Genomic DNA, 22021 nt, shown 5'->3' on the forward strand with positions numbered 1-22021 from the left:
CTTACATCATTGCAGTTCTACTTCCTCCCTCCCAAAATGCTATACTATTACTCTTTGTAATAGAAGCTTACTTCTACTATGTCACAGATCTCACAATACATTGACACTATTTTTGCCCTAATAGTTGTGTTTTAAAGTGATCAAGAATAAAACTATTTTAAATATTTTCTTTCTTTATTTATTTTACCATTTCTGGTGCTTCTCATCTTCTGGGGTAGATCTCGATTTCCATCTGGTGTCAGTTTCTTTCTGTGAAAAACAACTTTTAGCATTTTTTGTAGCACAGGTCTGCTACTGCTGAAGTCTTTCAGATTTTGAGTGTCTGAAAAAGTATTTTGCCTTCAGTTTTTAAAAGTAATTTTGCTGAATGTAGATACTGGGTTGAGAGTTTCATTCCTTGCAACACTTTAATGATGATGTTCCATTATCTTCTGTTTTAAATAGTTTGACTAGTAATCTGATCTTTGTTCCTATGTTTTCAATAGGTCATTTTTCTCTGACTACCTTTTTCTCATCTTTGTTTTTCAACAGTTCGACTATGATGTGTTTATTATTAATTTCTTTGTGTTTAATCTGCTTGAGGTATTCTGAGTTCCTAGATTTGTAGATTGTTGATTTTTTTCTTTTCTCTTTTTTCTTTTCTTTTCTTTTTTTTTTTTTTTTTTTTTTTTTTTTTGAGATGGAGCCTCACTCTGTCACCCAGGCTGGAGTGCAGTGGTGCAATCTCGGCTCACTGCAACCTCCACCTCCCAGGTTCAAGTGATTCTCCTGCTTCAGCCTCCTGAGTAGCTGGGACTACAAGCATGTGCCACCAGGCCCAGCTAATTTTTGTATTTTGGGTAGAGACAGAGTTTCGCCATGTTAGCCAGACTGGTCTCAAACTTCTGACCTCAGACGGTCCATCATCTTGGCCTCCCAAAGTGCTGACAGTACAGGTGTGAGCAACCGTGCCCAGCCTAGATTGTTGATTTTCATTGTCCTTGTAAAATTCATAGCCATTATCTGTTCAAACGTTTCTTTTTGCACTTTTCTCTCTCTGTATTTTCCTTTTGGGACTCTAAGTACCACGTGTTTGGGATTCTAAGTACCCACAACATTCATGTTGTTTCATAAATCTTGTAAGCTTGTTCTCTTTTTTTTTCAGTAACTCTTTTTCATTCTTTGTGTTGGTTTGGATAAGTTCTGGTAACCTATTTCCAAGTTTATGGATTATTTTTTCAGTTGTGTCTAGTCATCTCCTCAGCCCATTGAGAGAATTCTTCATCTCTGATATTATGACTTTTTTTCTAGCATTTTCATGTTACTCTTTTCTATAGTTTCCATCTCTTTGCTGAAATTCTCTACCTATCCATGCATACTGTCCACTGTTACAACAAGATCCTTTAACATATTAACGTAGGTATCACACAATCCCAATCTGATAGTTTCCAGATGGCATCTTCTCTAAGTCTGGCTCTCTGGATTGCTTTATTATTCAACAGTGGCTTTTTGTGCCCCCTTGGGTTTTTTGGTGTGTCTTATAATTCTTTAATCAAACACTAGACATTATAAACAGAAGAACAGTAGAGGTTACGGTAAATATTATTTATACTTTGAAATGGACACCCTTGTCTTGCAAATATATATTGTGGATAATTGAGTCAATGTAGTCACTAGTTTAACTGAATTGGGATTTGTGATTGCTAGTTTTACCTTAAGTGCACCACAGATATAAATTCCTCCAGTGATGTGCTGCTGCTATCTTTTAGTTAGAGTGGGGCCTGGGGTGCTGAAGAGTTTTCTCCGTGTTGCTATCCATTCCCAGATTTCAGCAGTCACTGCATGCCTGCACTACAGAGGAGATATCTTCATACACATAATCTAACCCCATTGACACTCGGCTGTTTCTTGTTACTGAATGCTCACTTTTTGGTGGATGTAGGAGAATACTTATCTCCCTGGTCTACCTCCCTCTTAGGCCAGTTGAGCACAGCTCAGCTTTGAAAGTAGTGATTTTTCAGTGTTCTTGTGCCTCCTTCTGATGGAACTTGTACCTGTGGTGGGTTTGGAAAGAAAGAGTAGTAGGCTTCTGCTTCATTGCAATGCAGGATGTTGGGCACAAGAGGATTCCCTGTAACTTCTCCAAGGGAATAAGATTTTTGCCTCCACCACTCTCTGAGAAGCTGTGGATCTTTGCCTGCAGTCCTAGATACAGGACCATCTCCTGCCCTATCACCCAGAAGCTTTGGTCTTTGGCTTTGTTTGAGGAAGGATCTAGAGAAATGTGCAAAGCTTTCATGTCTGCCCCCCCACTGACAGCCACTCACCACCCACAGCCTGCACTGCCGAATGCATCCTCCTCTCATCTGCCCTCGTGTTCTCATGAACACTCAGTAGGGATCCATAAAAAAGAGCTTGCACATAAGTGCAATTTCCAATTATAAGTACTCTATCTGTTCTTTCCCACCCAGGTTTTAAATGAAATATTACTAGGAACTTATTAATGTTCTAAAATGCTATAAATCTATTTTTATGTTAATCTGTCTGCTAATACAGAAAAGAGAACAGTCATAATTCTCAGAGGCTACTGTACTGTTTTTGTCATAAATTGCTTCATGCTTCTTTTTTTTCAGTAATTGTTAAGCTTGATTTCTTTTATTTTAATTTCAGCACCACCTGAGCTAACCCCTGTGGTCCAGGACTGCTACCATGGTGATGGACAGAGCTACCGAGGCACATCCTCCACCACCACCACAGGAAAGAAGTGTCAGTCTTGGTCATCTATGACACCACACCGGCACCAGAAGACCCCAGAAAACTACCCAAATGCGTATGTCTTTGGTTTTTACTGTAAGAGGGGCACCAGCCAACTGAAATTTCTGTTGAAAGAGCCATGCTTCATGCTTCAAGCCAACTTCCTAGGACCACATTTCTCTTAGACCCAGAATGTGTAGAAAAATGTCTCAAGAATCTTGCTTTTGAAGAAAGCGCCTGCGAGAAGAGAAATTTTAGGCTGGCTATTTTTCCTGAGTAGTTTTATGGATGCAGGAGGATATCTGGAGGTGATGAGGTCACATTAATTGAAAGCTCAGGAGTACATATGAGCAAATGCTTAGAAACAGTACCATTCCACAATGCCCACTAAATATCAGTGCAATATTTCTACCATAGAAATCTATCATTTTAACCTCCAACCCCTGAAATGAAGGTTGAATTTGCTATTTTTGTCTTGGGTCACAAGTAAATATACTTTATATATAGAAGTATGAATATATATACACACATATATATGTATACATATGTGTGCATATATAAATACACACATATATGAGATATACAGTATACATATATAGTGTGTATATATATGTACACATATATGTGTGTATATATATGTACACATATATGTGTGTATATTAGAATATATATAACATAAATATGTATATATATATATATATATATATATATATATCCTGACCTGTATAAACACAGTGGATCCTGAGCACCAGTGGTCTGAAAGGATATGGGTTGCTGGGACATGAAGAACAAAAGCAGGATACACAGATGCCGAAAAGCGAAAGAGGCCATTAGATGAACAGAAAACCAGGTCTAACAAGGACAGCTTTTCTTCCATAAATGAGTACACAATATATGGAAAAAACTGTTTTTACATATTGGAGAACAGATAAACAGATAATTTAGAAAGGGAATCAAATGAGATCAACCCAATAACTACCTTTGCTTTGTTCCTGGAGACTCTTCCTGGGCTGAAGAACAAGGAGATGGAGCCCAAGCCGACCATAGCAGTCTTGCTGAACTGAGGAAGGAGACTGGAGTTGGGATTACTAAAACAGCTGAGATTTTCTAGGCTAGGTAATAACATGAAAGGAAACATTGTAGAGGAAAGCAGCTCCAGGAATGTCCATAGAAAAGTCCTCAAGTCTTTGGCTAAATAGAAAGCTGCATATGCACAGGGAGAGGTCCCAGAGAGAAAATAGGATAAAGAACAGCTACTGGGGAAAGAAAAACTGCAGGGGAACAGTGAGCTCAATGGAGATGCCAGAGCTCACATAGCACTGGGGGATATTTGAGTTCTGACCAGCCTGAGGAGAGACCTCGCTGAACATCTTGGGCATTCAGTAGTCACCACATAAAGCCAAACTCTGGGAGTAGGGTTAGTGTATTCCTATAATAAAGGCCACTCCAGAAACAGCATAGTAAAGCTGAAAAGCAAGTCTAAAAAAACAACACGATCTCCAAGTAAATTAACTGATTGCCAGAAGAAAATTCAACCCTCTTTAGAGGCAAACAACAAAATCAAGTTGCTCAGTTATGTGGCATCCACAATGTGTGACCTAAATTTATAACTTTACCAGACATACAAAAAGCATTTAGTGTGATCCATAACCAGGAGAAAAAGCACTCAATACAAATAAACCCCAAAATGAAGAAATTGGCAAGAAGATTTGAAATATATATATATCATAATTGTGTTCAAGGATTTAAAGAAAACATGAACATGGAAGAAACAAATGGATAATATCAAAAGAGAAAAATTATAAAATAACCAAACAGAAATTAAATAACTAAAAAAGTGTATGTTTAATGAAAAATGTACTGGCTACCCTTACCATCAGGTTAGACATTACAGAAGAAAAAGTTAACTAGAAAATAATTCAATAGAAGTGATACAAACTGCAGCACACACATACAAAGACTGAAAAGATAAAGAAACAGAGCCTCAAGAATATCTATGAAAATATCAAAAGATTTCATATATGTGTAAAGCAAGTCACAAGAGAGGAAAGAGATATTGGGACAGAAAAAAGTACTTGAAGCAACAAGAAAAATCTTATTAGAAGCCAGAAGAAGAAAATATATGTTTACACAGCAGAATCAGAATAGTGGTAAAAATGACTGATGCCTTCTCGTCAGAAACTATGCTGGTCAGAAACAATGAAATAACACCTTTAAAGTGATAGAAAAAAATAAAAAAGATTAACATAGAATGTTATATCCAGCAAAAATATCCCTTGAAAGTGAATGTTATATAAATACATATTCTGCCTCCCCCAAAATAAACAAAACACTAAGAGAATATTTCATTACTAGGCTTATATAATAAAAGATGTTCTAGAAATCTATTCTGGTAGAAGAAAAATAGTGCCAGATGGGAACTTTATACTAAGTAATGAAGAACCCTGGAAATGGCAAATGTAAAAGATTCATATTTAATGCCTTAATTTCTTTAAAAGATAATTGACGGGAGGCTGAGTCGGGCAGATCATGGGGTCAGGAGTTTGAGACCAGCCTGACCAACATGGTGAAACCCCATCTCTACTAAAAATACAAAAATTAGCTGGGCATGGTGGCACGTGCCTGTAATCCCAGCAACTCAGGAGGCTGAGGCAGGAGCATCACTTGAACCCAGGAGGTGGAGGTTGCAGTGAGCTGAGATCGTGCCATTACGGTCCAGCCTGGGTGACAGAGCAAGACTCAAAACAAACAAACAAACAAACAAACAAACAAAAAGATAATAATTTACTACTTGAAGCAAAATGATAGCAATGTATTGCTACTTTAACATATGTAAAAGTAAAAATTTCTAAATAATAATAATCACATAAATAATGTAGGAAATAAATGGTAGTATACTGTTCTAAGTTTCTTACATTATCCATGAAGTTATATAATACACATGGTTGACGGTGGTAAGTTAAAGAGGGTTATTGCAAATCCTAGAGCAACTGAAAAAATTTAAACTTAGAGGAATAGATAATAATAAGAATGTTCCATTTATCCAAAAGAAGGAAAGAAAGGAAGAAAAAAGAATGAAGAAGATATGTCAAAGAGAGAAAATACACAGCATTATGGTACACTTAAACTGAACTGAAAGCATATTTAATATATTCCTAAGCATATTAAATATAAAGGGATTAAACATTGCACAGAAAAGGCAGAGATTGTTAAGCTGAATAAAAATCAAAGCCCAATTATGTTCTTTTTACCATACATGCTCTTTAATTGTAAAGAGCTAGTCCAAAAACCAAGTGTGGAAAATGATGTATCATGAAAATAAGAATCAGAAGAAAGCTGGAGTGGTAATGTTAATCCCAAAGTAATCTACAAGAAATAATACCACGATGAAAAAGTTATTTCTTAAGTAAAAAAAGTTTATTCATCAAGACTTAACAATGCTAAATGGGTTGCACCCTCATAAGAGCCCTTCTGATATATGAAGCAAACACTGACAGAACTGAAGAGACAAACAGATAAGCCCACAATTAGAGTGGGAGATATCCTAATGTCTCTCTCTGTATGGTTATACATCTTCCCAAACAAAATATAATAGAAAAAATACACAAAAAAATCAGAAAGAATGTATATGTTTTAAAGGAAATTGTCAACCTATTTAACACTATGCCAAACTGCAGAATACACATGCAAGTATGCATGGAGGATTCCCCAACATATACCATATGTGTGGGCCTACAGCAAGTCTCAATAGATTGAAAAGAATTAAAATTATACAGAGTCTATTTTTTGAGCAAAACAGAATTAAATGAGATATTAAATAACAAAAAAATTGGGAAATTATCAAATATCTGAAAATGAAACAACACATTTCCAAATACTTCATAAATCAAAGAAGGAATTTAGAAAAGTTTTGAACTGAATAATAGTAAAAATACAACATATCAAACTTTGTATGATGCAGCGAATGTTTTTAGGGTTTTATAACTTTAAATGCTTTTAGTAGAAAATAGAAACATGTAAAAATCAATGACTTAAGATGGCATTTCTCAAAGTATGCTCTGGAGAAACCTGAAGTCTCTTGAGATCCCTTCAGAGACAGTCTAGTAGGTTAAAACACCTTTAAATTAAAAAAAAAAAAAAGATTTTATTTGCCATTTCACTTTTATTTCCTGATAAGTGTACAGTGGAGTTTTCCAGAGGCTACATAATGTTTGATCACATTATCTCTCTGATGGCTAATAAAATGTGTGATTGTCTATTATGTTTAAAAACATTCTCAGTTTTGGATGCAATAAATATTCATAGTATATATTACAAAATGAAAGCTCTTTAGGGTCCCCAATACTTTTTAAGAGTTAAAGGGGTCTTAAGACCAAAAACTTTGAGAACTGTTGATTTAAGATAACTTAAACATCTAGAAAAGGAGAAGCAAATAAGATCCAAGGTAAATGGAAGGAAGGAAAGAATGAAAATCTGTGAAACCCAGTGTATAAGAATATAGACAAACAATTGAGTAAATCTGTGAAACAGAAAGTTGGTTCTTTTGAAAGATTCATGTAACTGATAAACCTCTGCCTAAACTGACGACAAAGGAGGGAGCACCACCGTCAACATCAGGAATAAAAAAAGGGAAGAGTCATTGCTATAGGATCTTTTCAATATTAAAGCTAATAAACAAATATTGAGAGCAACTTTACATTAACAAATTCAATAACCTAGATAATATGGACTAATTCCTTAAAAAAAACAAATAAGCAAATTGGACACTGAATAAACTGAATTTCTAACCAATCTGATATCTATTAAAGACAACATGTGTATATAATCTTTAATATGTTAATATATATTAATAAATCAATAAACTTCCCACAGAGAACACTCTAAGTTCAGATGGCATCATTAGAAATTTTATTATTTTTTAAAAAATCCAATTCTTCACGATCTGTTACAGAAAAGAGAGGAGAAGGGAAATATTTCTCGACTCAATTTGTGAGGAAAAAAAAAACCCTAGTTGTAAAAAAGTAGACAAGGATATTGTGAGAAACTATAGCACATTATGTATTGTGAACATAAACATAAAAAGATGTAACAAAATTTTAATCATTAACATGATGAACATCCCAAACAAGTGAAGCTTCTCTTCAAGAATGCAAGGCTGGCTTAACATTTACAAAACAATCCATGTAATCCAACATGTTAACAGAATATAAGTGATAAATCATATGATTGTGTCAATAGATGCAGAAGAAAATGTGACAAAATTTAACACTCGTCCATGATAAAATGTCTTAGCAAACTATGAATAGACTGGAACTTCTTTAACTTGATCAAGGGCATCTACAAAAGACCTCCAGATAACATCAACTTAATGGTGAAAGATTAATGTTTTCTCTCTAAGATTGGGAATAAGAAAAATATGTTTGCTCTCAGTACTTCTAATCAGCATTTTACTACATTGGTCACAACCATTGCCATAGGACCTGAAAACAAAACAAAAAGAGAGGAAAAAAAGGAAGGAAAGAAAGAAAGGGCCTAAAGTTTGGAGAGGAAGAAGTAAAACTGCCTGTATTCACAGAAAGCTTAATTAACGGATGCAGAAAGTCCTAAAGATTAATAATTAAATTTTGCAAGATTGGAGAACACATAAGTGTATACATGATCAATATAATAAAAGTAGTTGTATTTTTATACACTGCCAATGATCAACTGGAAAATAAAAATGTCAGAGCAATACCACTGACAATAGTATCAAAACCACAAGATATTTAGTGATACATTTAACACAATAGGCACAAGAATTATGTACTGCATACTAAAAAACATTGTTAAGGAAGAAATCAAAAGATCTAAATAAAGATATATCACGCTTATATATTAAAAGAGTCAATATCACTTCTCACCAAATTGATCTTTGGATTCAGCCCATACCCAATTGTTAAGGAAGAAATTACAAGATCTAAATAAAGATATATCATGTTTATATATTAAAAGAGTCAATATCACTTCTCACCAAATCGATCTTTGGATTCAGCCCATACCCAACCAGAATCTCAGCAGTCGTGTTTTTAAAAAATGTGAAAAAATGTATATGCTAGAATCACAAGGACAATATTTAAAGAGAAGAAAAAAGTTGGAGGACTTACTTACCCAAAGGTAAAGACCTATAAAGGTACAGTAAACAAGATATGTGGTATTGGGAAAAAAAGTATACAGATATAGAAATGGATGGTCCAGCAACAGATCCACATATACATGATCAATTTAGTTTCTAGGTAGGTGACAAGGAAATTCAACAGGGAAAAACATCTTTTCCCAAATCGACAAAAATAAAAACAAATTTTGACTTCTACTTTCCATCCCAAATTAATGTGCAAAAGCTCCTAGATCTAAATGTAAGAGCTAAAACTTAAGCTGAAATAAAACAATTCCAGGAAAATATATAATATTTTCACAAACTTGAGGAAGGCAAAAATTTTTTCAGGCAGGACCCAGAAAACACTAGCTTTAAAAGAAAATAAATTATAATTTGGGCTTTCATAAAATGAAAATTATGTTCATCAAAAGTCATTGTTAAGAAATCAGTAGGTAAGTAACAGACTGGAAGAAAAATTCTCTCCATCCATATATCTGACAAATGGTTTGTATCTAGAGTATAAACGTTTCTCCCACTCACTAATCAGAGGACAAACAACCTAATTAAAATGGGCAACAGAATTGAACAGGAAATTTCTCAGGGAACGATGGACAGATGGACAATAAGCACCTGAAAAAATGCTCAACATTTTAGCCATCAAAGAAATAAGAATTATAACCATCACAAGATGTCACCAACACTTAATGGGCATGGGTATCATTAAGAAGACACAACAATAAGTGCTGTCACTGATGTGGAGCGAGGATGTGCAGCTCTCACATACGCTGGTTAAAGTACAGTCTGCTGGTTTTCCATAAAGTTAAATAACTATGAGTCTACCCCAAAAAACTGCAATTCTATTCCTGAATATTTATCCCATGGAAATGAAAACAGAAGTCCACAAAGAGATCTACAAGAATATTCACAGCAGCTCTAGTTATTATAACCCCAAACTGTAAACAATTACAAGGTCAATCAATGAGAAAATGAATCGGTAATTTGTGATCTATTCATATAATGGAATATTATTAAGCAATTAAAATGAAGAAGTGACTGATCCTCTCAAATAGGATGGATGGAACTCAAAAATATATTAAGGAAAGGAGGCAGATACATAAGTGTACACTCTGTATGAGTCCATTTATATCAGGTTTGAGGAGAGGTAAAACTAATCTTTAGTGAAGGAAACCAATAGTATTTCCCTCTGGCAGTGGGAAGAGGGTAGCAGGAATTGAATGAGCAGTGACACAGGGTGTTTCTAGAGTAATGGAAGTGTTCTGTATCATATGGGAGTGTGGGTTACACAAGTATAGGTGATCATCAAAACTCACCAAACAACATTTAAGATCTGTGCATTTCACACTATGTAAAAGTATACCTCAACTGAAGAGAGTGGAAATCTGTTTCAAATGCTCAGCCTTTTAACACATCCAGTTGCTTAGACTATGAACCTCCTCAAATGGGGTGTCTGGGCTTGAGATTAGATCACATGTGTAGAGTCGCTAGAGAGACAATGTTGCATTCCCATGGTACATAATACATTTCCCGTTTTCTCAGACAGCCACAGGTCATGAATGTGAGGATTCTGAGAGGTTGGAGCAACATTCTTGGGAGGCATGAGGGGGAGCACATTCTCCAAGATCCCCCCCAGCCCGGGGTCCTCGCCTGCTTTGACTATTACTCCGTTGTTTTCGGACTCCTCCGTAGCTGCCCGACCTCTTCAGATCCCATAGTCTCCCTTTATATCTTGAGTCCCACCGTTCTTCCAACTCATCCCCCATTCCCTCAGACCTGGAGTGGCAGTGGCCAGCAGAGGATGGATTGAGAGCAGGAGAGGATGTCCTGCCCAGGAACCCATCCTAGAGAAATGGCATCCTGCCTGGGAGCTAGTTTCCCAGGGTGGCTTTGATACGTCTTGCAGAAACAAACCCACTTGACACACCTGATACGGTATTGACAGTAACACTATTTTTCGTGGTTGTTTTTCATAGTAAAAGTAGATCCCTTTAGTTACACTGTGAGTACTTAGAGTAAGGTGACTGGCCTGGGAATGATACCATCTTGGATGTCATTTTCTCCTTGGAGAAATGTATTTTAGTTCCAATGCACATTTCACAATACAGTCCTATAGAGAGAAATACAGAGAGCTAGACAGTTAGAGATATATTTTTATGTGCATAAAAATATAAAATATACACTTTAAAATCTGTACCTGTTATTCCTGAGAAATGTATTTGGCAGAAGGTGGGAGGGGGATATTCTGATCCTTCTATTTACATATTTATGTATGATCTGAGTTTTTATATGGAGCATATACTACTTTTGATTTTTTAAAGAAAAATTAAAATCTGTCTTTGAAATGCACACAGTTGTTTAGAAGCTGAGGACCATTTTTGTTTGTTACAACATTATTGTACCTATAATGGGAATATTTCAAAGCCACTTGTTAACACTTTGTTAGAACAAAATGTAGAGGGTGCTGGGTGCCCCTGAATATTCTCCCACCTCTTGTGACCTGTATGGTTTTGGAATTTCCAGTGGCCTGACAATGAACTACTGCAGGAATCCAGATGCCGATAAAGGCCCCTGGTGTTTTACCACAGACCCCAGCGTCAGGTGGGAGTACTGCAACCTGAAAAAATGCTCAGGAACAGAAGCGAGTGCTGTAGCACCTCCGCCTCTTGTCCAACTTCCAAATGTAGAGACTCCTTCCGAGGAAGGTAAGAAATCTGTGGCTGGACATCTACACACTTGGACGCTGGGATGAAAAGCCATGGAAAATCTCACTGATGCAGAAACCTTCCATGCTACACGAGAAATCAAGTGTTTTTAGAGGGTCTGCCATGTGGAAGGAAGCCTCAGTGCACTCTCTCAAGGAGGCAGAGGTGTGACTTTTGGCACAACGTGAGTGGGCTGTGCCTTTAGGACAGGTGCAAACCCTCCAAGGTGCTCAACTTAACCACTCACCTTGTTCTAAAATGGGTTATCTCAGTATCCCAGTCCAAATTCCTATTCTATCATGCTGCCATATGTGTGATTCTTTCCAAGCCAGTAAGCATCTCCAGTAATTTCTTAAGGTAGGCAGCGTTCATTGCAGTCTTCAGCATTGCAGTTTCTGAGGAATGTGGCCCCTGATTCTGTCGTCCTAGAGAAACCTGACATGACTGTATTGATTCCATATCATCCTGGGTCTATGCGGCTCTTCATAATCATCCATTTTTTTCCCTGTACAGACTGTATGTTTGGGAATGGGAAAGGATACCGAGGCAAGAGGGCGACCACTGTTACTGGGACGCCATGCCAGGACTGGGCTGCCCAGGAGCCCCATAGACACAGCATTTTCACTCCAGAGACAAATCCACGGGCCAGTCTGGAAAAAAATGTAAGCCACTTTGATTTGGACTCTTTGGCCTTTTGCTTACCAATCTTTGCAAACAGAATTGGTTCTGTGTTACAGAAAATCTGACCTGGACTGCTCTTTTTTGTAATGGGGGAGCGGGGACAGAAGAAAATATTGGAAAGGCATCAGGGGGCTAAGCTAGAATATAATTGGCCTTAGTATGGAAAGTACAAGCAGCACATGCCAGGAAACCTCCACACATGTGAGGGTTCTCAGGCCTCTTCCCTTTAGTGACATTTCTTTAAAGTTTCCATTATTGGGGACTGTTTCTAGTTTCTAGTGTTTGTATGCTAGGTTCCAGTAATCAAAGATTCCCTTTATGAAATTTAAGTCAGATTTTTCGAGAAAAAATTTGGATGGGCCATCAGGTCACCATGGGACTTCCCTTAGCCTCATGCATTCTCTGCGATGGTTTACTTTGGGGCCTATGAATAGGGAAGACTGAGATATAGGAAAAACAAAAGTGTCTGTGTTCCCCCCACTCTCACACCCATGCAGCATAACACTTCTCACACCAGATGTGGGGGGATTTCTCCTCACACCCCAAGTGAGTCTCCATCAGATACCAGCTGGGTGTCCTACAATGTAACTCAGTCCTGACACTCTATCTGGAGACAGTGTCAGATCCCATAAGTTAAGGCTCAGTCCCACAAGACCGCCCCACTGCAGATGCCAACCCCAAGTTCCAGGCGGTGACCTGTACTTCTGCCCAACTGGACAAAGATCTGTTTTTCTACTTGATTACTTTGCTAGAGTGGCTCACAGAACTCAGGGGAACACGTTACTTTTATTTACCCATTTGTTACAAAAGATATTACAAAGGATCCTAGTGAACAGCCAGACAGAAGAGATGCACGGGGCAAGGCATGTGAGAAGGGGCTCAGAGCTTCCGTGCCCTCTCCAGTGCACCAGCCCCCAGTACCCCAAGTGTTCAGCAACCCAGAAGCTCTCCAAGTGCAGTCTTGCTGGGTTTTTATGGAGGCTTCATTACAGAGGCACAGTTGAATACATCGTTGGCCATTGGAGACCAGCTCACCTTCAGCTCCTGTTCCCTCCCTGGAAGTTGGACGTGGGGGGGCTGAACAGTTCCAACCCTCCAATCACATGGTTGGTTCCCTTGGCAACCAGCCGCATCCTGAGACTATCCAGGAACCCACCAAGAGTTGCTTCATTCGAACAAAAGATGCTCCCTTCACTCAGGAACCCCCAAGGGATTTAGGAGCTCCGTGTCAGGAACTGGGGGGCAGAGACCAAATATACATTTCTTATTCTACCACAGTGTCGTATGAAGGGGAGGACAACACTGCCTTTCTGTGTCTTGCCCCATAGAGGGTGCACAATGCATGGAAATAAACGTTTCTGAATCAACAGCAAACAGGCTTCATCGGGTAGGAGAGCGCTGAGCCCTCCAGGGACAATGCACATCAATGATGTCCCACTGTCCTTTGGTGCTGGGGCTCTAAGGCCTCCACTGGGTCAGGCTCCTGAAGGGAGACCCGTTCTCCAAAGACCCCCGAGGGTCACCACTCCCTGTCCAGGGGTGTGGCCTCATAGCTCCTTTTGAACAGGGGCACAGGAAGGACGGCTTTAGAGCATTCAAAAAATAACTTTGCCAAAATAATAATAATAATAATAATAATAATAGAAAGAAAGGAAGAAGAGGCTGAGCATGGTGGTTCACACCTGTAATCCCTACACTTTGGGAGGCTGAGACAAGCAGATCACCTGAGGTCAGGAGTTCGAGACTAGCCTGGCCAAAATGGTGAAACCTCGTCTCTACTGAAAATACAAAAAAAAATTAGCCAGGTGTGGTGGCGTGCACCTGCAGTTGCAGCTACTCAGGAGGCTGAAGCAGGAGAATCGCTTGAACCCAGGAGATGGAGGTTGCAGTGAGCTGAGATCGTGCCACTGCACTCCAGCCTGGGTGACAAGAGCAAAACTCCACCTCAAAAAAAAAAAAAAAAAGAAGGAAGGAAAAAGAAACACTCCTTTATGTCTTCTAAGGATAGACATGAAATGCGTGAGCCTTGGAACACCTTCTCCCTCTCCTGCCCCACGTGAGCTGGAGCTTACATGCCTTCTTGTTTTCAGTACTGCCGTAACCCTGATGGTGATGCAGGTGGTCCCTGGTGCTACACGACAAATCCAAGAAAACTTTACGACTACTGTGATGTCCCTCAGTGTGGTAGGTTGCCTTCTTTTTGGTAAGGAAACTGCTTCCTTAATATGGATTTGCAACAAAAAAGGAAAAGGGCTTCTGAGCAGAGTGCTTCCGGGGAGGAGATACCTGCCCTCTCCACCAGACCCCACTCTTCATCATGGGCATCTTGAATCTGCCCTACTATTGGCCACAGTTGTTAGAGGAACACCTGCCCATCGCCCCAGACACACATAAATAAAATAAATGTAAAATTCCCAAAGAGCAAGCTTAGAGGTAATCTAGTCAGCCCCAGGATGGTCCCACTGAATGCTGCCATGTCTAGCGTGGGATGCATGAAAAATTTAGAGTCATTTGGATGAAAAACTTTCCCTTTCCACAGCTGAGAAGTAAGAAAGAAAATACAAACAGCAGGAAACAGGTAAGCATGTAACGCACATTGTAAACCTCAGATGGCCATCCTAGGAATTCAATGAAAGGTAGTGCAGCTCTTTAGCCCCAGATGGCCTTTCTTATAAGTTTACTACTCACAAGTCACATTAGTGACATAGCTTAGAGACTGCTTGTTGGGTTCCATCCTCATTGCTCTGAGACTCTTGTTGGGAGTATGAGGCTTGGATCAGGGGAAGGGGAGTTGACATTAGTTCTTAAGGAATTGGAATAACAAATCCATGGGTATTTCTGAAAAAAAAAAAAAAGGAAGCTACTTGGAATTGTCCCATATTTAACATTCTGCTGACCAATCAATTTGTCCTAGTTACAGAAAACCACCCTGGACTTCTCCTATGCATAATTTGGTTGCTTGTGGTTGGGTCTGCCATGTGGAGGGACCTTGAGCTGGGGGAAGGAGCTTGGCCTCCAAGTCCACTGAAGACCAGCATCCTGAGATTGCCTGGGAAGGTGGTACAGGGCAGTGATGAAGATCATGGGAGCCACACTGCCCAGCTTCGCATTTGGGCTTCTCCTAGGGACACCAAGAGGGAGGAAGGAGGGGTTAGGATGGTATGAAAGATTCTACTTGGCCAATATTATTGTAATACGGCATTGTGATCTCTGGATTTAGCGTGAGTTGATAGCTGACTTTTTCTGCAGAAGCATCTTGGTGGCACCTCTAACTCAAAATCCCTCGATGGAGTCAGTTCCAGTTCTCCACTTCTGGCCCCGTCTGGTACACACCACTGCCTCTCACTGCCCGGGCTCTCTATCCTTGACAGGCTGCCTTGACGTTGAGCCCAGACTGACTTTCTTGCCTCAGACCCCACTACCGTGCCTGGGACTCATGCACCTTTGACTCCCATGGAAGGGAAGTGCAGTAGTTTCCCAGTTGCAATTCTGGTGTCCTCACCCACATTGAGGATGTACAAGAATCAGGTTCTTAGAGATTGGAGAAAGAAGGAAGAATGGGAACAAGATTTTTCCCAAAGGACTGTGAGGTCCCCCACCTTACCTTGATGTGAGACAAGTGAGGTTAACCCCAAGCCTGGTTAGAAGCGTTCCCATCAGACACTTGGAAATCCTGAGGACTGTTTCATGCAGAAGGATATGGTTTATTCAGGTTTGACTCGTGCTTGAGAAAGCTAGAGCCTCTGGTGGTGAATGATTTTAATAACTATTTCCTTTCCACCAACATATACAGTACAAATAATAATAAGCAAAAATAAATAGAAACATTCAGTTTTGTTTTGAATAGTAGGAGCAGGGTACCATCATTTCTGTAGTTACTCTTTTAGTACAACGATGCATGTCTACTGTATGTAAGGCATACTAGCAGAAATTGAGCTCAGCACTAGAGAAGATGATTGCATTCTATGCCTTACTTCTTTTTTAAAAAAAAGGCTTCCATAGATAGATTCTCAGAACAGCCCATGGCAAATGTAAAGTTATTTGGAAAACCCAGGTTCCAGATTCACTAGAGCGTAGAATCTCTGGTTGGTTGGGAAGGAATTTCCTCTTACAGTTGTTACTAATAATTGTATGAACAATTATTTAAAATATTAACATTTACATTTGTGAAGACCTTGAAGGGCTGGAGACAACAGAGAAGCATTTTTGAATACCCTCTGCAGCCCCTGCACTGTTGTAGACATTGGTGGATGGTACCAAAGATGGGACACTGTCCCTACCTCCAGAGACCCTGTGGGCTGGCTGCAGAGAGAAGGCAGGGAGGAGGAAAAGAAGAATAAAGTCATATGTTTAAGTCACCCCCACGGCCGTCGGTTAGTCATGGGAGGCTCCCCAGAGGAGCTGTCCTGAAGCTGGCTGACAGAAGGCAACATTTCAACTTAGGACAGTAATCCTTGCTACATACAATCACATACACACACACACACACACGTGCACACACAGAGACTCACATGGAAAAATAAACCTTTGTGCCTTTCAGCAGTGATGACAATTATGGTTTTCAGTAAACTTTACATGGTTTAGATGGTGATGGTGATGATGATGATTATGGGAAGGATGGCATCATGTTCTAAACATACTGCATGGAGTCAGAATAACAATAACAAATAACCATTTGTCCCAATCAAGGTTTTCTCAGAAAATATCTCATTCTGATGCTAAACTATACCAGTCTGTTTGATCACTTCTCCAACAAAATAATTACAAAGTGCTTATATTTTATTGAAAAGAGAGGGTCCTGTGTTGTCTACTACCACTTTTGAAACGTAGAGAAAATGTTCCAAAAGATGCTGATGATTTTACTACTTAGTTCGGCCTTTGAGATGTCAAAAAGTCAGTGCTTGGAATTTGTCTCGAATTACACCACAAAATTGCTACCTTGTCTCAAATGGGATTTCTTTCCCACCTTGTGCCACAGCGGCCCCTTCATTTGATTGTGGGAAGCCTCAAGTGGAGCCGAAGAAATGTCCTGGAAGGGTTGTAGGGGGGTGTGTGGCCCACCCACATTCCTGGCCCTGGCAAGTCAGTCTTAGAACAAGGTAAGAACAGGCCCAGAAACGATTTATACTGTCCCTCCACGTAAGCCCTGCAAAACCCTTCTACATTTACACAAAATCCACACAGCTGAGGCATCAGCACCTGCCTCTAAGTTTTCTGAAGGAGGAAAAAAGCTACAAAAATTAATGTATATATATATACATATATATATTTTATAGGTTCTCTACTGTGAAAATGACAAAAATTGCTGTCTTTTTCTTGATCTGGGCAGCTCCATCAAAATCTGTAGGCACAGTGATTTGCAACAAGTTCCAATATTGCTGGAAAATACTGAAGATGCTCTGAGGATTTCTATGGATATCCACTGTCTCATTGTCAGATGAAAAGAGGGGGAAGTTTTTAGAAATGTGACACTTTCTGGGTTGGGAGAGCAAGGACAAATTTATCTCCAGTCTATCACAGGCACAGATTCTTTTTCTTTGGACACTTCTGTGAATCATTGAATTCAATGCAGAGGCTACTCATCCATTCGCAAACAAAAAAATTCTAGGTCATGATCCCCGTAAATGAAGAGTGATCAGTCCAATCCCAGGGAACCTGGACATTTTGGGTATTGTTTCAGTGGAACATGCCTTTCATAAGTTCCATTTTCTTGGGTATCTCTTAGGAAGCAAGCATAGGAAACAGGCCCATCCGTCTGCCTGTTTTGCTTCCTCATCTCATTTCTACACCAGGGCGCCTGTGCTCAATTGCTGTTCTCCCCTAAAGAGACTCTTTTCCATAAGTTTGTGAAATGCCATCGACAAACCTGATCACGTTGCATTTCACTCTGCTGTTGAGTTGATTTTTCTTTATTTTATCATTTAGTAACTCCTTGCTCTACAGAGCTTTCACCTTCCACATATTTCAGATTCATTCTTTCCTAAACTATGTGGTGGTCTACGTCCTCACTGACTTATCAACATGCTGCCATCATGCACTTCCTATCTCTATTCCTCTTCATTACAATCTGGTTCCAAGTGGCTCACACCATTATTCTGAGCTATTACCTGCCTACGCAGTCCTAGAAAGTAAGTGATTCAGGAAACATTCCCCAAAAGTAAAGTTTCTCAGGTAAGATCAGAAGACTCCCATGAGTCACTGCTGCTCAGGATCACATCTGGCTCCTTGAAGAGTGATTCATCAAACCTTACATAGATCTTGTCATAAAAATGAAAGAGGCCTCGGGGGAAGGTCTTGGGCTGGTGGCTTCTGTTGGAGTCCTGGGCTGTGGGGTGAAAGCCGTGGCTGTAGAGCTTCATGCTGAGTTACTTAGCTTTGCTCTCCTGTGGACAGGCCGTGCCTGTGCCTCCCCCAAGCATTGGGAAAAGGTGGCATAGATGGGCCCTTCTCAAAAATCCCACTCCTGGAGCACTGGCCAAAATTACTACCATCCTGATGCTGGGCTTGCAGTCCTTTCCTTTGGGAATATGAACATGGTCAAAATTAAGTGAACGTGTCTTTCTGGCTTTCTGTACAATGGAGCAGAACAAAGTATCAATTTAACTAAAATTTGAACTAAATCCTCTTTCCAGGCTTGGAATGCACTTCTGTGGAGGCACCTTGATATCCCCAGAGTGGGTGTTGACTGCTGCCCACTGCTTGGAGAAGTATGTTTAGGGGACAATTGACATGAAGTCTTGTCTTAAATACTTTTTCCCTCCTTCTTTTCCCCTTTCCTCCTTTCCTTTCTCACTCTTCCTCCCTTCCTTCTCTGGCTGTGACACTAGGGACCAGGCCAGGGCAATTGGATAAGAGAGAAGGGAAGGGTTTCTAGAAAGAAACTGCAGAGGAAAGACACAGTACAGATGATTTTGTGGGCCTGAATAAACTGCAGAACAGAGCTGTTCACTACCATAGGCTGTATCAGTCTCTGACCAAACAGCCCAAGAACATTCCTTAACTGCCTATTTCAAGCAAATCATGAATTTTGCTTCTTGCCACTCAGAAGTCACTAATTCTGAGTGGCTAAGGGTGTCAGGGAGACAGCACCAATTTCATGGCACAGAGGTTACCTGAAGGGGCTGGACCATATTTTGCTCTTGACATCCTCATCTTTTCTAGGTCCCCAAGGCCTTCATCCTACAAGGTCATCCTGGGTGCACACCAAGAAGTGAATCTCGAACCGCATGTTCAGGAAATAGAAGTGTCTAGGCTGTTCTTGGAGCCCACACGAACAGATATTGCCTTGCTAAAGCTAAGCAGGTACTCGTTCACCTGTGGTCTTCACCCCACGCTGGTGAAGATATTTGCTTTATGTCTGGGTTTTATGGGCCATGGCCACTGCATGGCAGTGGGGAGGGACTGTCTATCACATGAAAGGCTCAAGGGCTTTGGGGACAGCATCAATCTTCAACCCTAGCCCTGCCACATGCTAGCTGTGCTCTTGAGAAAGGCAGCAGGACTCAGTTTTCTCATGTGGAAAAAGAGTGGAAATGAGGTACTCTGTTACTCCTAGAACTCACTTAATGTTCACCAGTTCATACACATTCACGATCAGAGAACGATTCAGTTATTCCAGGCTGACAATTCCCCCTTCATCATAATATGTTTAAGAGAATCATATAAGACTATATTTATTTCAAAGCACTTTAAAAACCACAACATTGAGCTGGGTGTCTGGTGTGGGTGCCTGTAATCCCAGCTACTTGGGAGGCTGAGGCAGGAGGGTCACTTGAGTCCCAGAGTTTGAGGCTGCAGTGAGTTATGATCGTGTCACTGCATTCCAGCCTGGGCGACAGAGTAAGACACTGTACCAAAAAAAAAAAAACACCAAAAAAACAAAAAACAAACAAACAAAAAAAAACAACTTCACAATGTCAAAAAAATCACAAATACAGTTTATAAATGCAAATTATATTATTATTATTGTCTTCTTTGATTTGATTTTCTCTTTCCTGCTGAAATGTTGTTTCACTAAGCCTGACAAAGTGATACATTTGTTTATGTCACTTATTTAGTGCTGTTTGGAGCCAGATACTAGTTGAGTCAGCTAAGAAACAGCTATTTGTAGGAGAAGCAGGTTTGGGACAGGTGACAAGGCACGCAGGGCGCTCGCTGTGCTGGTGGCTCTGGAAGACAGGGTGTCACTGTGGACAGGGATGAGCATGGCCTGGATGAGAAGGCACAGGGCAGGAGCCTGAGCTGCTCCCCTGGGCCTGGCCACAAGCCCAGGGCAGCTTCTCTGGGTCTGTGAACTGAGAGGTGATGTCCTGGGATGCTCTGACACTCTAGAAGGAGAGAAGAGCCTTTCCAGCTCAGCCTTTATAAACAGTAGCTGATCTCCCTCCTGCTCCCCAGTGTCCTCCCCACCATCCCAGCAAATGTGCAAATAGAAGGTCCACATTCCTCATGATCCTCAGAGAGCTGGGTTGTTCTGATGGCTTGAACAAGTAATTTGGAAATTTTGGGTTTTGGAGGAGTTCTCTGATAGGCTGATACATTTCGAGTTTAGAGTTCCCACCCCACATCCCCACACCCCGAGTCTAGGGCATTTAGTGCTCCACCAGGGAACCTGTAGAGTGAGGACGTCTGCATGACAGGCTGGGCCTTCTGATGATGCTCAGAAGCAGAAAGTGTGCCTGCTTCAAAGTTGGTGACAATGATGTTTCTTGATCAGAATAGGGCATTTCTCATTTCCAATCCTTTATCCTCTTGAACTTACTAAAGTAGAATCAGGTCTAAAAACCGGAGTTCTAATGTTTGAGAGTCCCTGGGACTCTAAAGTATATGAATGTTCTTTGAAAACAAATACCATTTTGTTCAAGCAAGAGGCTTATTTCCAATCCTCTTTCATTTGGTATCAAGTATTTTACTGGATTCTTACAACTATGGTGTAGTAACACTCACTGAGGAGGAAGTGGAGGATCCAAGGATGGAGCAAGTTGCTCTGGGCACACAACACATTTGCAATTTTACAGCCTCTTGGTGGCATCTCAGTCAGACATTCCATGCACTGATCAATGCCCTATTCAATTAATGTAAAAGGACACACTCGGCATGAGATTCCAGTTGTGCACAGAATATACATGAGAAGTGCGCCTTTGTCATCCCTACTTTCAAAGGTGAAGGCCACCAGCAGTATCTTGCATGCAACTGATGCCTTTCAAATGAAACCTTACATCTGCGTAGTCCATAGACAACCACAGGCAAATGTGAGGGTGAAACTCTGTGTTCTATGTTGCTCTGTGTCAGTGAAGCAAGGCAGTGCCAGCTCAGAGGGCTCTGGGGCCTCAAGGCAGGGATGACTGGTTGTGGGTACTGCAGCTGCCAGCAGAGCAGTCAAACATAACTGCTGATGCTTTTCTTTCAGTCCTGCCATCATCACTGACAAAGTAATCCCAGCTTGTCTGCCATCCCCAAATTATGTGGTCGCTGACCGGACCGAATGTTTCATCACTGGCTGGGGAGAAACCCAAGGTGAGATAAATTCCATTGCCCACATAACGAATTGGTTTTGACCTACAGTCCATGTGACAAAATGATCATTTTGGAGAAAGCTGTGCAAATTCCTATCCATGAATGTGGTCCACCCCACTCCTGATTTTGCCTGGGCACCTGTCTGTGTCTTAATCAGTCTTCAAGGCACATGATCAAAGGGAGGAAAACTGTGTCTTTGAGTCTCTTTTTGTTTTCAGAACATTTTTATTTTAATTAA

General features: G+C 40.3%; 1 protein-coding gene across 1 annotated transcript in view; it reads left to right on the forward strand.

The window, feature by feature from the left end:
- Positions 1-22021, forward strand: part of PLG (plasminogen) — a 51949-nt gene that overhangs the window by 18336 nt on the left and 11592 nt on the right. The window contains exons 10-17 of the mRNA XM_031012217.3: positions 2650-2809; positions 11405-11586; positions 12100-12248; positions 14358-14451; positions 17246-17366; positions 18900-18974; positions 19429-19569; positions 21677-21783. Coding sequence (XP_030868077.1) covers positions 2650-2809; positions 11405-11586; positions 12100-12248; positions 14358-14451; positions 17246-17366; positions 18900-18974; positions 19429-19569; positions 21677-21783 — 1029 coding nt within the window. The remainder of the gene's footprint in view (positions 1-2649; positions 2810-11404; positions 11587-12099; positions 12249-14357; positions 14452-17245; positions 17367-18899; positions 18975-19428; positions 19570-21676; positions 21784-22021) is intronic.

Source organism: Gorilla gorilla, chromosome 5 (genome assembly GCF_029281585.2).
Source record: "Gorilla gorilla gorilla isolate KB3781 chromosome 5, NHGRI_mGorGor1-v2.1_pri, whole genome shotgun sequence".
Taxonomy (NCBI): domain Eukaryota; kingdom Metazoa; phylum Chordata; class Mammalia; order Primates; family Hominidae; genus Gorilla; species Gorilla gorilla.